Source organism: Scylla paramamosain, chromosome 4, assembly GCF_035594125.1.
Source record: "Scylla paramamosain isolate STU-SP2022 chromosome 4, ASM3559412v1, whole genome shotgun sequence".
NCBI lineage: Eukaryota > Metazoa > Arthropoda > Malacostraca > Decapoda > Portunidae > Scylla > Scylla paramamosain.
Genome location: NC_087154.1, coordinates 4,600,001 through 4,613,463, shown reverse-complemented (window position 1 = coordinate 4,613,463; position 13,463 = coordinate 4,600,001). Strand labels below are relative to the sequence as shown.

General features: G+C 41.2%; 1 protein-coding gene across 3 annotated transcripts in view; it reads right to left on the bottom strand.

Moving 5' to 3' along the window:
* Positions 1-2,622: 2,622 nt before the first annotated feature.
* The window catches only part of LOC135099015 (inositol oxygenase-like), a 25,064-nt gene continuing 14,223 nt past the window's right edge, over positions 2,623-13,463 (bottom strand). For 2 of the 3 annotated variants that reach the window (XM_064001469.1, XM_064001458.1), the window contains exons 2-7: positions 8,840-9,034; positions 7,444-7,647; positions 5,778-5,914; positions 5,453-5,587; positions 4,388-4,483; positions 2,623-3,820 (exon numbers count right to left, since the gene is read on the bottom strand). In XM_064001469.1, the coding sequence (XP_063857539.1) occupies positions 3,712-3,820; positions 4,388-4,483; positions 5,453-5,587; positions 5,778-5,914; positions 7,444-7,647; positions 8,840-9,007 (849 nt within the window). In that variant the 5' untranslated portion in view covers positions 9,008-9,034 and the 3' untranslated portion in view covers positions 2,623-3,711. Of the gene's footprint in view, positions 3,821-4,387; positions 4,484-5,452; positions 5,588-5,777; positions 5,915-7,443; positions 7,648-8,839; positions 9,035-10,788; positions 11,148-13,463 lie in introns of those variants that run through there. The other variant, XM_064001452.1, reaches the window with a different exon arrangement.

Below are 13,463 nucleotides of genomic sequence, written 5' to 3'. Positions count from 1 at the left end.
GGGTAACAAAAAAATAGTGAAATTTGGTCTTCGAAAAAAGTCTACGGGAGGGCATTATATTTTTTCGGATTTTTTTTGAGGGGCCAGGAGAGCAACTTTTACCAACATGTGGGCTCCCAAACCTATCTAACCAGGTGGGGTATGCTCCCTAGACTACGCTAATCTAACTCAACCTACTGTTGCCCTGCGTGCTTCTCGATTCCATCCCCCTGAAGAGTTACTAACCAAACGACATTCTTAAAAGAATCCTAGTGGATTCGTCGCATCCAAATGAAGCTTTTGTTCCAAAATTAATATACATCAAAGACAAAGCTTACCACGAATACTATACCTCACAAGCTTCGTTTAGTCCAAAATTAACATAAATCAATGAAAAACCTTTTGAATATTATAACACCAGTTTGGTCACTATATAGTGAGGTGACACTGCTTGGTGCGGTTCTTTTTCGGCAACACGTGGCGCGGCACTCGGGACACTCACCAAGCGGCGACAAAACTCTTCCCTCAGGAACATGCGGCACACGTCGTCTTTTGATGAAAATTTAGCAATGACTTTTCAATAATCAAATTAACAAGAACTGACAACTGTAGTCATGGTGAAACCGACCGGGAAATCTTTCAGCTCACCTGCGGGCACATGTTTGTCAAGTCTGGGAGGCCACATGCCACGTCCCCATTAGCCCAACGTGCCGATGTGATGGGTGAAGTTCACTTCGTGGCATCACGAAGCACCGTGCGGGGCTTTACTTGTGCTGGCGAAAGTTCTCCACCTCTGTGCAGCTCACACACAAACGCATGTACGCACTATCGGTTCAGTCAGCGCCGAGGTCTAACTACAGACAAAATTAAGGCAAGTCTTTAAAATTTGTTTTCGAGATGATTATCACTTTCCGCAGGGTGGTGTAACCAGTGGAAATACTGCAAATATCGATATCAACAGCTTGAGGATGGCCATAACTAAAGTGTGTATGGTCTTAACTATAACAATATCCCTACTTTATCCGGCTGTAGCCCGTGCACCAAGTTACTCCTTTTCCATCAATTATTCTCATATTGAATTCATTCCCTTCTGGCTGCTACTCGAGACAGACCGCCGCCCTCGCTACACTAATGCAGTACCCTGTCGCCATACTTCCACAGACAAATTCCACACAAATCAGGAGTCAAATCACATTAGTGAATGTCTGCTAGGCCCCTCAAGCCACGACCAGCAGCAGTTGACCACACCTTGGTCGCACTTACGTAGACCCTTATGTACGAGTACATCTCAGACCCACCGCCCCGAGAGGTTAGTGATGGATGGGGCTCCACCCTTTCTAAAATCATCGCCAGGCCATCCAACTTACTTCCTTGGCCATATTTTAGAGCTAAGAGTTACTGTATACTGATGTAGATACTTTACGAAACTCTTACTTCAACATTGGGCATCTCTGCGACCAGCGATCCCTGGAAAAGCCAGCAATCAGAGCAGTCTTTGACCACAGCACACACGATGGCGGCCTGACTGTGACTGGTAGTAGTTGCATTGGTTGGTAGTGGCAGGACTGCGCTATTCGAGACGAGAATCGAAATTGACACGTGCCATTGTGAACCTCGAATAAAGTAAGTTTATCAACGCCGTCAGTCAATTGTAGGTATTATAAGCTCATAAACTAGATTCTTATTTAAATACTTACATAATGTACTGTTCCTTTGCATTACACAATAGTATTCACGTTCTACTTGACAAGTAAAACACTAAAAGTTCGGTTTCAAGAAAAAAAAAAAAAAATTATGAAGCATCGATGCTCAGTACTAGGTGATGGTTCAACAAGTGGTTCAGTGATCAAAGCTCTTAGTAGATTACTAAGTGAATTATTTAGTGTATGACGTACTTTGGAATTCATCTTCGGTAGAATGCTACACACTGCATTCATGTTTTATCTGAAAGTACATACATGCTTGTTTTATCATTCTTATGTCACCATTTCAAGACAGGTGCATCAGAAAAGTCGTCAACGTTGCTTTGATGAGAGAATTACGTGAATTATGCGTTTACGTTTTACTTCATTAGTTCCCTAACTTTTTATTCATTTATTTTGCTGCGACTCCAAATCAGATTGATGTTAATATGTCATTGTCCACCGTGTTTATGAGAGAGAGAGAGAGAGAGAGAGAGAGAGAGAGAGAGAGAGAGAGAGAGAGAGAGAGAGGTAATTAACTGAGTTAATTGCCTGACTGAAACATGGTACTACAGCAACGGTCATTAGACTTCACCATGTCCCAGGGGTCAGTTCTAGCTGACAAGAGGATACAATGCGATATAGTCACAGATAATCGCTACAGACAAATACATGCACGTATATGTAGTGAACTTTCTGCCTATCAAAGATGCTTTACACTCACTCATTCTGCAAACTTGTACCTCATCCCTGACTCATGACAAGCTGGAGAGGACGAGGGGCTGCGGCGGTGCAGCATCTTCAGCGTGTATGGTAACAGTAGTGACCACATGCTTATCGTCTTAAAAGTGTCTCATAGCAGTTTCAGAAAATAACAAACTGTACATACTTTTAATTGTTCCTGGGAACAGAGTGTTATCATAAGCTGCAAATTTTCCTCTGAAAAGTGAAATTTCTCAAAGAATATCATATCTTTATTGTGTAATTTTGTACTAACACTGCTAACATGGTAGGTAAATGAGAGTACTAATGCAGGACCGAGACTTCCAATGCTGCACGTTGCCTTTACAGTAATATTCTAGAAAGACAAATTTAATTTTTGTACTTACAACACTAACATTATCTACACACGTTTGCTTTACAGGAACATAGCCAGGTTAACAAGCTTTTAGAGGCGACGGTAGAGGCAGCAAACATATCAAGGTGAGCCGGGAGATCCAACAGTAATTCACGTATACAGATCACAGTACGGGACGTTGCCCCGCACACCACACGGAGCGGGACGTGAAATAAGCACCGTATTCTGAAGCACCTTTGCGCCGCACCTCCACTATTTTCAATAAGCTCTAGTTGAAGTTACATGAGTTTTTAATGATGTTTCTATGGTTCTAGTGATTTCTACATTATTAAAGAAAGAAACTCTTAAAAACTCTGCTAATCATCTCTGTGGCCCCTCAAAATAATCGTGGTGAAAGAGCAAAGCGTTTCTGAATATGGTCCTACGTAGTGGTGAGGACACGCCGGTGAGGAAGCGAGGTTGTCGGTGTGAGAGAGGATGCACGGGAGGGCGTGGTGGTAACCCAATCTCTTTAGCTAGTTCACGAATGCATACGTATGTTCACAAGGTCGTTTTCTCGTTATTCATTCATAATAAACACACACACACACACACACACAAAATGATTGTCAGTAATCTTGTTTTTTGCATCGGTCGCTCCTTCCGTAATGTATTATGGCCTGATTTTCTCCATCTATTGGTATTTCTACTAACTTACCCTTGCAACCTCACTATTTCAACCAGCCACGCCTTCCTCTTTAAATAGCTGTTACAGTCTTAAACCTCTTCTTTCTCTCGTCACACACACATGCACACATCGCGTCTCGCTGAACTTAACTAGCAGAGGACGACCCCAATCATCAACTCCTATTCTCCTCTTCAGATAGCTGTTGCAATCTTAATCCTCTCATTTCTCTCCTAACACACACATGCACAATTTAGACACATCGCGTCTCCTTAAACTAAGTCCGCATAGGACGAGTGCGCACCCCTCTACCACTTGAGCTTGCCCGGGCAGTACTTGTCGATGAGGCTTTGGTAGTAAGGCCGCAGCTTGTCCATGTCCGGCACCTTCTCCTTCTTGGTGTACAGATCAAACTTGCTGCAAAGCCCAGTGGTTCAAATGTAATAGCGAAAGTACAGGATTATATTATTACATTACGAAACATTTATTTACTTATTTATTTTTATTTACTGTTTTACAAAATTAATGATACTAAGATAATAAGAATATGAATATGAACAAGAATAATAGTAACAAGAAGAGACAAGGGATATGGAGAAGTTACTCTGGAAACTGAAAGGACAGGAAACGAAGAATAAGAACAAGAATAGAATAAGAGCAAGAATAATATGCAGAGACAAGGGATAAAGACAATGCAAGCTGGAAAAAAAAAACAAGAACACGAATAAGAGCAATAATAATAAGAAAAAAAACAATAGAGACAAGGCAAACTAGGAAAAAAAGACAGAAAAAGAAAAAGAACAAGACCAACAATAAAAAAAAAAAAAAAACGAAAACGAGAATAAGAGATATGGACACGGAAAGGTATGAATAAGAATGACAATAAGAATAAGAACAAGAATAACAAGAACAAAGGACAAAGGACAAGGCAAGCTGGACACGAGAGGACCCACCAGACCATGGCCACAAAACACCGCCACTCACTTGAACTCTTTAATCCAGGGCAGCATCTCGAGGTCTTTGTTGTCACACAGGTGGAAGTAGTCTCCTCCGGTGTGCCATGGGTAGAACGAGTGGTACCTGTCCAAACAACACAGGGATGAAATTCAGGGAGAGACTTTGTATGGATTAAAACTCTACGTATGTGACTGTACTGTGTGTGGAAGGATTTTCTTTCGTTTTTCTGTCGGTGTTTATATTTTCTGTACCGGTTTTTTAAATTTTTTTATTTATCTATTTTTTATTTATTTATTTTTTTACATCTGATACGTATAAATGAAATCTAAGTTGTTGCTGTACTTACTGTAGGGTTTTGTGAGTGTATCTAATGTTTTGTTCTGCCTTCCATCTTTACTGATTTATTTTTCTTTATGTTTATTTTGGTTATTTTTTTTCTTTTTCTTTTTTCACTTCAAAGTTCAAAGCTGAATTTAAGTTATATATATATATATATATATATATATATATATATATATATATATATATATATATATATATATATATATATATATATATATATATATATATATATATATATATATATATATATATATATATATATATATATATATATATATATATTAGTTTGTATTAGTTTAGTATTGTTTCATGCCTTATATATTCTATCTTGTTAAACTATTACGACAACAACAACAACAACAACAACAACTACTACTACTACTACTACTACTACTACTACTACTACTACTACTACTACTATCCTTCCTTTGTCTTTCCATCCTTTCCTGGCTCCTTCTCCTCCTTCCTTCGCTTCCTTTCTCTTCTCCACTTTTCCTTTTTCTTCTCTTTCCTTTTCCTTTCCCTCTCCTTTCCTTCTCCTTTCCTCACCTTCTCTCCCTATCCCTTCCTTCTTCTCTTCCTTCCCTTTCTTCTTATTCCCCTCTATTCCTCACCTCTCCTTCCATTCCTTTTATTCTCTTGCCTTCCCATCTCTCTCCTTTCCTTCCCTTCCTTTCCCTACCCACGCTCCCTCCTCTCTTTTTTTTCTCCTCATTCATTCTCCTACCCTTCCCTTTTCCGGACGCTCACCTAATGATGTACAGTCCCTCCTCCGGCAGTGTGCTCTTGTTGTGCTTCAGTACCTGGTACATGTACTCGTCGTGGCCCCAAGACACGTACACCTTGTCCAGGCCGCAGTTGGGTTCGTACATTCCATACTTGGTGCTGGAAAAGAACAGGTATGTCTTAACTGAAGGTTATTTAGAAGGTAGTATCTCCACCCACCACCTCTCTCTCTCTCTCTCCCTCCACTGTAGCTACTTTCCTTTCTTTCTCTTTCTGTCGCACCTTCGTCACAATCTACATGCTCTCAATCTCTCTCTCTTCTACTCCACCACCGTCGACAGCCACTCACTTGAACTTGGGATTGTTGAGGTCTGGGTTGTTGTGGAAGGTTGAGTTGCGATACACGATGGACTGTGCGAACTCACAGCCGACTAGGAAGGTGTCCCCGACCGTCGACCATTGGGGTTCCCCGTAGAAAGCCATCACCTGCAGATAAACAAAAGAGATAGGCGGGTATTCTTAGCTAAGCAGTCCTCGGGCTCTCACCAGGACAATTTTCAAAGGCCACAGGGATGTTTAGTTAGGTTCTTGTAGGTGTTTTTCCTAAGTGACGATACAGATTCCTTATCAAACTAAAACTAACACTAGAGTTATGAGAATATATTTGAAAACCTAACCTGCTTTCAATGGAGTTTGCTGAAAGACGTGGAGATAAGACGAGATGTTTGAGAACAGAATGACAGATGGATTGAGAGATAGATAGGAAGGCAGGTAGAAAGAATGACAAACAGATAGACAGGTGAAAAGATATGCAAATATACATATACTGTCACCATCAACGGAATCACCACCACCATCATTGTCACTGTTCGTACGTTTTTTTTTTCACTATATCTTTGTATAATTGCTTGTATTATTTATATCTAGGCTGTGGCTGCAAAAAATAATAAATAAATAAATAAAAATTTTTTCAACTTTTTTTTTGCTGACAATATGAAAATTATGAAAATATTTTATAAAAAAAAAACAGGAAAATTGTTTAGGCTGTTTGTTTATGGAAGTAACGATATATTATCACAGCTGTGACTAATATGTAAAAAAGCAACAAAATTACTCAGTAGACAATGGTATTCTGTTTTCCGCGGCAGTTTAAGTAGAAAAGATAACAGATGGCATCCTCACTTTTCTCTCCTAGACGACAAGACAAGTTGATGATGATTCTCCAGCGATTACGTGACTAAATTGACGGTTCCTAGTAGTGTTCCTCCGCCTTAAGATAGGATAAGTAGCCTTCTATGCAGACTGAGCGGGTGTTTCTGATGGTCGTGAAGCTCCCAGTAATATATATGGACGCAGTTAGATACGAGAATAGAAGAGAAAATCAATGAAGCGGTAACTCTACCACCGCCACTGCCACCACAGTCACACGCAGCATAAGAACTTATGAATATACGAAAATAATGGAGCCTGCAAGAAGCCGTCAGGTCTACACGTGACAGTCCCTGTATAAAACATACCTACCTATTTCCATCTATTATCCTCATTCATAAGTCTCTGTAACCTTGTAACTCCCTAATGACTCAGCACTAACAACCTGATTACTGAGTTCATTCCAATCGTCTACCACTCTATTTGAGGACTAAATCCTTCCTATTTTTTTTTTTAAATATAACTTTATGAATCCATTTTTTTTTTTTGTCCATCTTGATTACTTACCCCGAGAGTTTTGTTTGTCAGTCTCCTTTTGTAAGGAATACGCATCATCTACATCCTTTTAGTCATTCTCCTTTGTACTGATCCCAGACCTATATTATTTTTATAACAGGGTGACCAGGACTACGTAAAATAATCTACACGAGGTCTGACAAACGCAAGACCAAGACCAAAAAAAAAAAAAAAAAAGGTTCCAAAGGGATGCCAAGATGTCTATGACTGCTTTCCTTTCCCTCGCATCCTCATCACAACCTACTACAGTTCCTCCAACACCCTTTGTCCCTGCGTGGCCGCCTTCTCACCTTGCCTAGGTCGTGGATGAGGCCAGTGAGGTGCAGCCAGTCCTTGTCCGGGTGAGCTTCTCGCAGTCGCTCGGCTGTCTGGAAGGCGTGGGTGATATTGGGCACCGTCACGTCGGGGTCACTCTCGTCTACAAGGTTGTTGAGCTTCTCCAGTGCTTCCATGATCGTGGCCTCGAACTTGTTGAACTGTTTCCACTCTTTGTGCTGTGAGGGGAGAGATAGGGAGGCTTGTAGAAGAGACTGATGGGTTCAGAAGGGTTATGGAGCGTTTGCAGGGTTAGGGAAGATTGTAGACGGTTCAAAGGGTGTTGTGGTAGGGTTGTATGGAGAAGGAGGAGGAGGAGAAAAGGTAGAAAAATGTTTATCTTATTTGTTTGTCAGTGTGTGTGTATGTGTGTGTGTGTGTGTGTGTGTGTGTGTGTGTGTGTGTGTGTGTGTGTGTGTGTGTGTGTGTGTGTGTGTGTGTGTGTGTGTGTGTGTGTGTTTGTGTACGTATCTATGCACGCCTTGAGTCCAAGCAAAATAAGATCAACAACTGGATGATTCAGGGCTTGTTCCTCTCTCTCTTCCACCATCTGACTACTTTATGCTACCTATTAAAATTCTTCGCAATGATGTTTTCCATGCCCTCGCTGGCCTAAACCCTCGGAAGGCTTATGAACCTATTGAACTCCTATTGTGTTGGCTTGTCCCCTGCCTGTTTCTCCTATGTATTCAACCTATGTTTCAACCTATGTAAAGGTTGTACAAAGCAATACATAGGAGAAACAGGCAGGGGACTTAAAACAAGAATAACAGAGCATAGGAGGGATGTTTTAAAACACAACACATCAAACTCCCTTGTATTGCACATAGAAAAATGTAAACACCTACCAAAATGGGAAGAGGCTAAAGAAATTAAAGTTGGATTGAAGAAAAGAATGATAAAAGCTATAGAGGCAGCCCTCATAACAACTAGGGAAGTCATTAACCACAGAGAAGGTTTAATCAGGTGGGCGGGTAATTCCGCCAGATTGGCCCTCAGGTCAGATACAAGGAAAATCCCCAGTAAAGGCTCGTCACGTAGGCGGACAATGCCACCTGACTAGGAAAATAAAATTAGGTGAGGTACACGCCAGGATGACAATACTCTGTACGAATGTCAAATGAAAAAAATTTGTATGTTGTTATAAATAGTGTGTTTTCACTCATGTAAATCAGTCTCTCTGAGGATGGCTATTCAGCCGAAACATTAGAGATTAAAAGAATCCTAACTTCTCCCTGGGTTTTTATCTCCCTTCCTAAACCTAACTACTTGTCAACATGAACAATTCACTACTACTACTACTGCTGCTGCTGTTACTACTCTCTCTCTCTCTCTCTCTCTCTCTCTCTCTCTCTCTCCACCGCCACTCACCTTCCTCTTGACGTAGTCGACACACTGGTTGGTGTGCATCTTCATGTAGGTGTTCCTGACGGTCACCTGGTGCGGGTCTTCGGAGGTCTCGTCGAAGTTCCTGAATTTCCACCCGCCGCTCTTCTTCACCGCCTCCTCGGGCCGGAACACCAGCGAGGGGTCGATCATGAGCACCTTCTTCTCTGCTGCTGCGTCCTGCAAGGTAGAGAAGAGGAATATTAGTGGTACCCTTGCGTCTGGTGTCTGCTTACACGGGTGGAGTCAAGATAAAAAAAAAGAAGAAAAGATACAGCGTAAAAAACGGAGGAAGTAAAACAGATCATCATTTTCATGTCATATTTGTGGTAGCCTTATGTCTGATATCTGTTTACGCGGGTGGAGTCGAGATGCAGTCGAGATAAAAGATGCAGCGTAAACAAGGAGGAAGAAAACAGATTATTAATATTTTTTTTTTCATAACTATGCGCTGCTTGACGTGAAGCGTTAAAGGGAATTCTGATGCGTCTCAGATTCTTTAATATATGCGAATATACTGAAAGAACAGGTAACAGGAAAGTGTTTGCTGTACTGCTGCTACTACTAATACCACTACTACAACTGCAACTACAACAACAACAACAACAACTACTACTACTACTATTACTACTACTACTACTTATAGTAATAATAATAATAATAATAATAATAATAATAATAACAATAATAATAATAATTAACTACGTGACAAGGAAGAGGGGGCGGAGAAGGAGGCAATGGTGTTATGAAGCAAGTACGCAATTTATACCGACAGAAGCACATGGAGTGGGAAATCTGTATTCTTTGTAACTCTGGTAATCAACATTCAAATATGTTCTCTTTACTTTTGGCATATTCACAGATCAGTGGTTCTCTGTGTATTATCTATATCATCATCTTCATTATCCTACAAGCAACCAGTGACTCGGAGTATAAAGCGCGAGGAAAGACAGTCACTGCGGGGAGACAGAGGGAGGCTGAAGCGTGTGGGACGCGGGTTTGTTGAAATCTCGTGTTTGTCAGCACGTCACAGGATCGTTCCCGCTAAGGTGAGCTATTGTCTGGTGCCTGACTGAGACTCGAGTGGCGGCTATGAGGGATTACGACTGATTGGAGACTGTGACTTTTTGTCGTGTGGGAAGCAGGCTCAAGTATTAACAAGCGCATATGATAAGAGATATGAATTTAAGAAGTAGACAGGTATATTTAGGTAGATAGGTACATTTACAAAGGTAAAATGAGTGACGTGTTTTCTTTGCGTTATGAAAAAGACAAAAAAAAAATAAAAACAAAGCAAACTGCAAAAAAAGCCAGGAGGTCCACAATTGGCAATGCTTGTATAATATATATATATATATATATATATATATATATATATATATATATATATATATATATATATATATATATATATATATATATATATATATATATACACACACACAATAGCATTATATCCACTATCATTCCTCTCCATATCTAATCTACTATTAAAGCTCGTTAATGACTCAGCACTAACAGGATGAAATAGACTGTTGAGTCTATTTCAGTCATCAGCCGCTATATTTGAAAATCACCCTCTTATTTCTATACTACATGCGAATTCAACCTGTAAGTACTGTGCGCTGGCGGCGTAATAATGGCCTTTCTTAACGTACGGCACACAAGGCCGCGCAGGCACGCATGTAAGTGCGCGCGAGCGCGCACGCACGCACGCACCCATTCGCACGCGCGCGCACACACACACACACACACACACACACACACACACACACACACACACCTAATACAAAAAATCATTTATCATTTATAAATATTTCCGAAATACAAACAAAGATTGCATAACTTCTTTATTTTCACAACAAAGAACAACAAACAGCGTTTCTGCTGCATGGAGGAGGAGAAGGAGGAGGAGGAAGAAGAGGAACACTTACGGCCATGGCGGTGGTCAGATGCGGCGGCGGTATGGCGGAGCTGAGGCGTGCGTCGCCTTAAGTACTACAGCCCCGCCCCGCCTTGCCTTATCACGTCACTGAGCCTGCACTAATCACTGTCCTGCCCATTCAGCGTGCACTGCCTCAACGTTTGGGACTCCACCCCGCCTCCCCGCCTCGCCAATCCCCCCCCAACCGCCTCCACACACACATAGCAACCAAAACAACAGATAGAGTCCAGCACCTTCACTACCACTCTTTCACAGGGGCATCACGTGAGGTGTGGGCGTGTGGCAGCGACCAGGAAGACGAGGAGCGGCGCCCAGGAAGGTGTTGTGTGGCAGGTGATTAATTGGACCCATCCCTGCGAGGACCAGCAGGTGTAAGTCAAGGATCATCTGGCTGAGGGAGGGAGGGACCTTTTCTACGCAATACTGAGTCGTGTTCAAGTATTACAAAACTGCAGCTTGTTCCTTCTTCTTGGTCTGTGATTGGTCGCAAGGTTCAAATGAGCACTAATGATTCCCTGTAATTTGATGCATATAAAGACAAGACACATAATCTCGTACTCTTAAACGTGTTGTTGTTTCATCAGGGCTGTTTTCATAGGTCACAGAGGTGATTATAATAGAGTTTTCACGGTGTTTTTTCTTAGTGACAGAGTGGTCTTCTTGCTAAACTATGACTGAAATCGTGAAAGCGTCCTTGCAAACCTCCATAACCTTCACGGCATCCTCGTAAAAGCAGTGGAGGCAAGACACTGAAACTTTTAGGAACAATCTCTCGCATTTTCCTTAGCAATTAGTTCATCATTTCATTAAGGCTCACAACACAGCGCATAATCGTCTTCGTTACACAATATGCATAGGAAATAATTACTGATATGTCATCCTTGAACGTGAAAATTTACTGTCATGCTATTTTAACATCCTACATTGCACCGTATTATCAAACACTTCAACGTCTTATCTCCATTTCTTTCCTTTAACAGGCTGCCGTAGAAATCATTGGGGCTTTCAAGTGCTTCCATGATTCTAGGGAAACTTTAACAAGGAATCTGCACTATAGATAGAAGAAATGCCAATGAAAACCCGAAAAAACATCCGCGTCACCTTAGAAAACGGTGCTGACGAGAGGGTAAGGCGTTTCAGGTTACGGATCATTCGAAAACAGGCCGCGTAGAAACGGGACGAGAGGTGATATCGCGTTCAGATCTAGTGGTGTCCAGGAACGGCTTGTTATCTCCCCACGGTGGAATACCAATGCTTTGTTTCTGTCCCGCGTCTCACCTGACTCCTGGTGTGTGGTTGCATAAGGAAGTGAGGCAGACTGATGAGTGTCTTGACCCTTTCCCTTACAAAAAAGTTTAAAGGAGCGTAGGCGGTGGACAGGTAGCGCTGCCAAATCCATTTAGTGCTATATACAAGTTCTGAAGTCCATATAATCTTCTATTGCTGGTCAGAAAAGAGCAAATGAATTCCAAATTACTGCGGATGACAAACTCAAGATTTTTAACCTTTTGATGATGAAAGAATGTTAACTTAAACTTCACATATCCTCTAAAGGCATTCCAATGGCATACATTATGAAATTGATGGCGTGGTACTGAAAGGGTTAAGGATTAGTTAGTTAAAAGAAACTTGACTGGCTGATTGACTTAAAGGCGCAGCAAAGTTAACGGAAGAATGAAAAATGATATAGGAGCATAAGGGATAAATTAAGTTTCTAGGTTTCATAGTAATTTGTTCTTTCTTCTTGAGCGTGAAGGTGTAAATTTTGAGTAAGAGACAAGATAAGTTTTCAGTTTCCATAACGATCTGTGCTTTTTATTGGCTGCAAGGAGGAAAACTTTGAGTACAAAACCTAAGTTGAGTTTCCATAGTGATCCGTAAGTTTTCTTGAACCTACGTAAAGAGGGTGAAGTGCGTTGTTTCCATAGCGATCTGACCTTCCTGGATGTAAGAAAGAAAAACTGTGACCTACGTTGAATTTTCATTGAGATCTGACCTTCCTCTTGGGTGTAAAAGGGAGAAACTGTGGCATACGTTGAGTTTCCATGGTAATATGACCTTCTCTGGAGTAAAGATCACAAGGCAAAGTAGAATGCCAGCACTACTCATTGCTTCTGTGTTTATATCCCTATAAGACGCGGGCGAGGCAAGGTGAACTACTGCTAAAAACATTCTAGCCAAAGTCCACGCCTGCGCATCACCGCCACGCTCGCCCAACATGGCACGCTAATTATCGAGTGAGTAAAAACAACAGTACAAAAACAATGAACATAAGAACATAAGAAATAAGGGAAGCTGCAAGAAGCGACCAGGCTTACACGTGGCAGTCCCTGTATGAAACACACCTACCTATTTCCATCTGCTATCCCCATCCATAAACTTATCTAATCTTCTCTTAAAGCTCTCTAGTGTCCTAGCACTAACTACATGATTACTGTAGTTAGTGCTAGGACACTAGAGAGCTTTAAGAGAAGATTAGATAAGTCTTATATTCTTCCATTACTCACAGGTAAGTCGGAATGGGGGGGAATATACATCTGCTTCACCGGTAAAGTTAGATTACAAAGCAATTTTTTTTTCCTTCCAGTCATACTATGCATGGGACGATCACCTTTGAGTTTTCCTAAAAAAAATGCTACGACTTTCCACACAAGATTCTTCAAG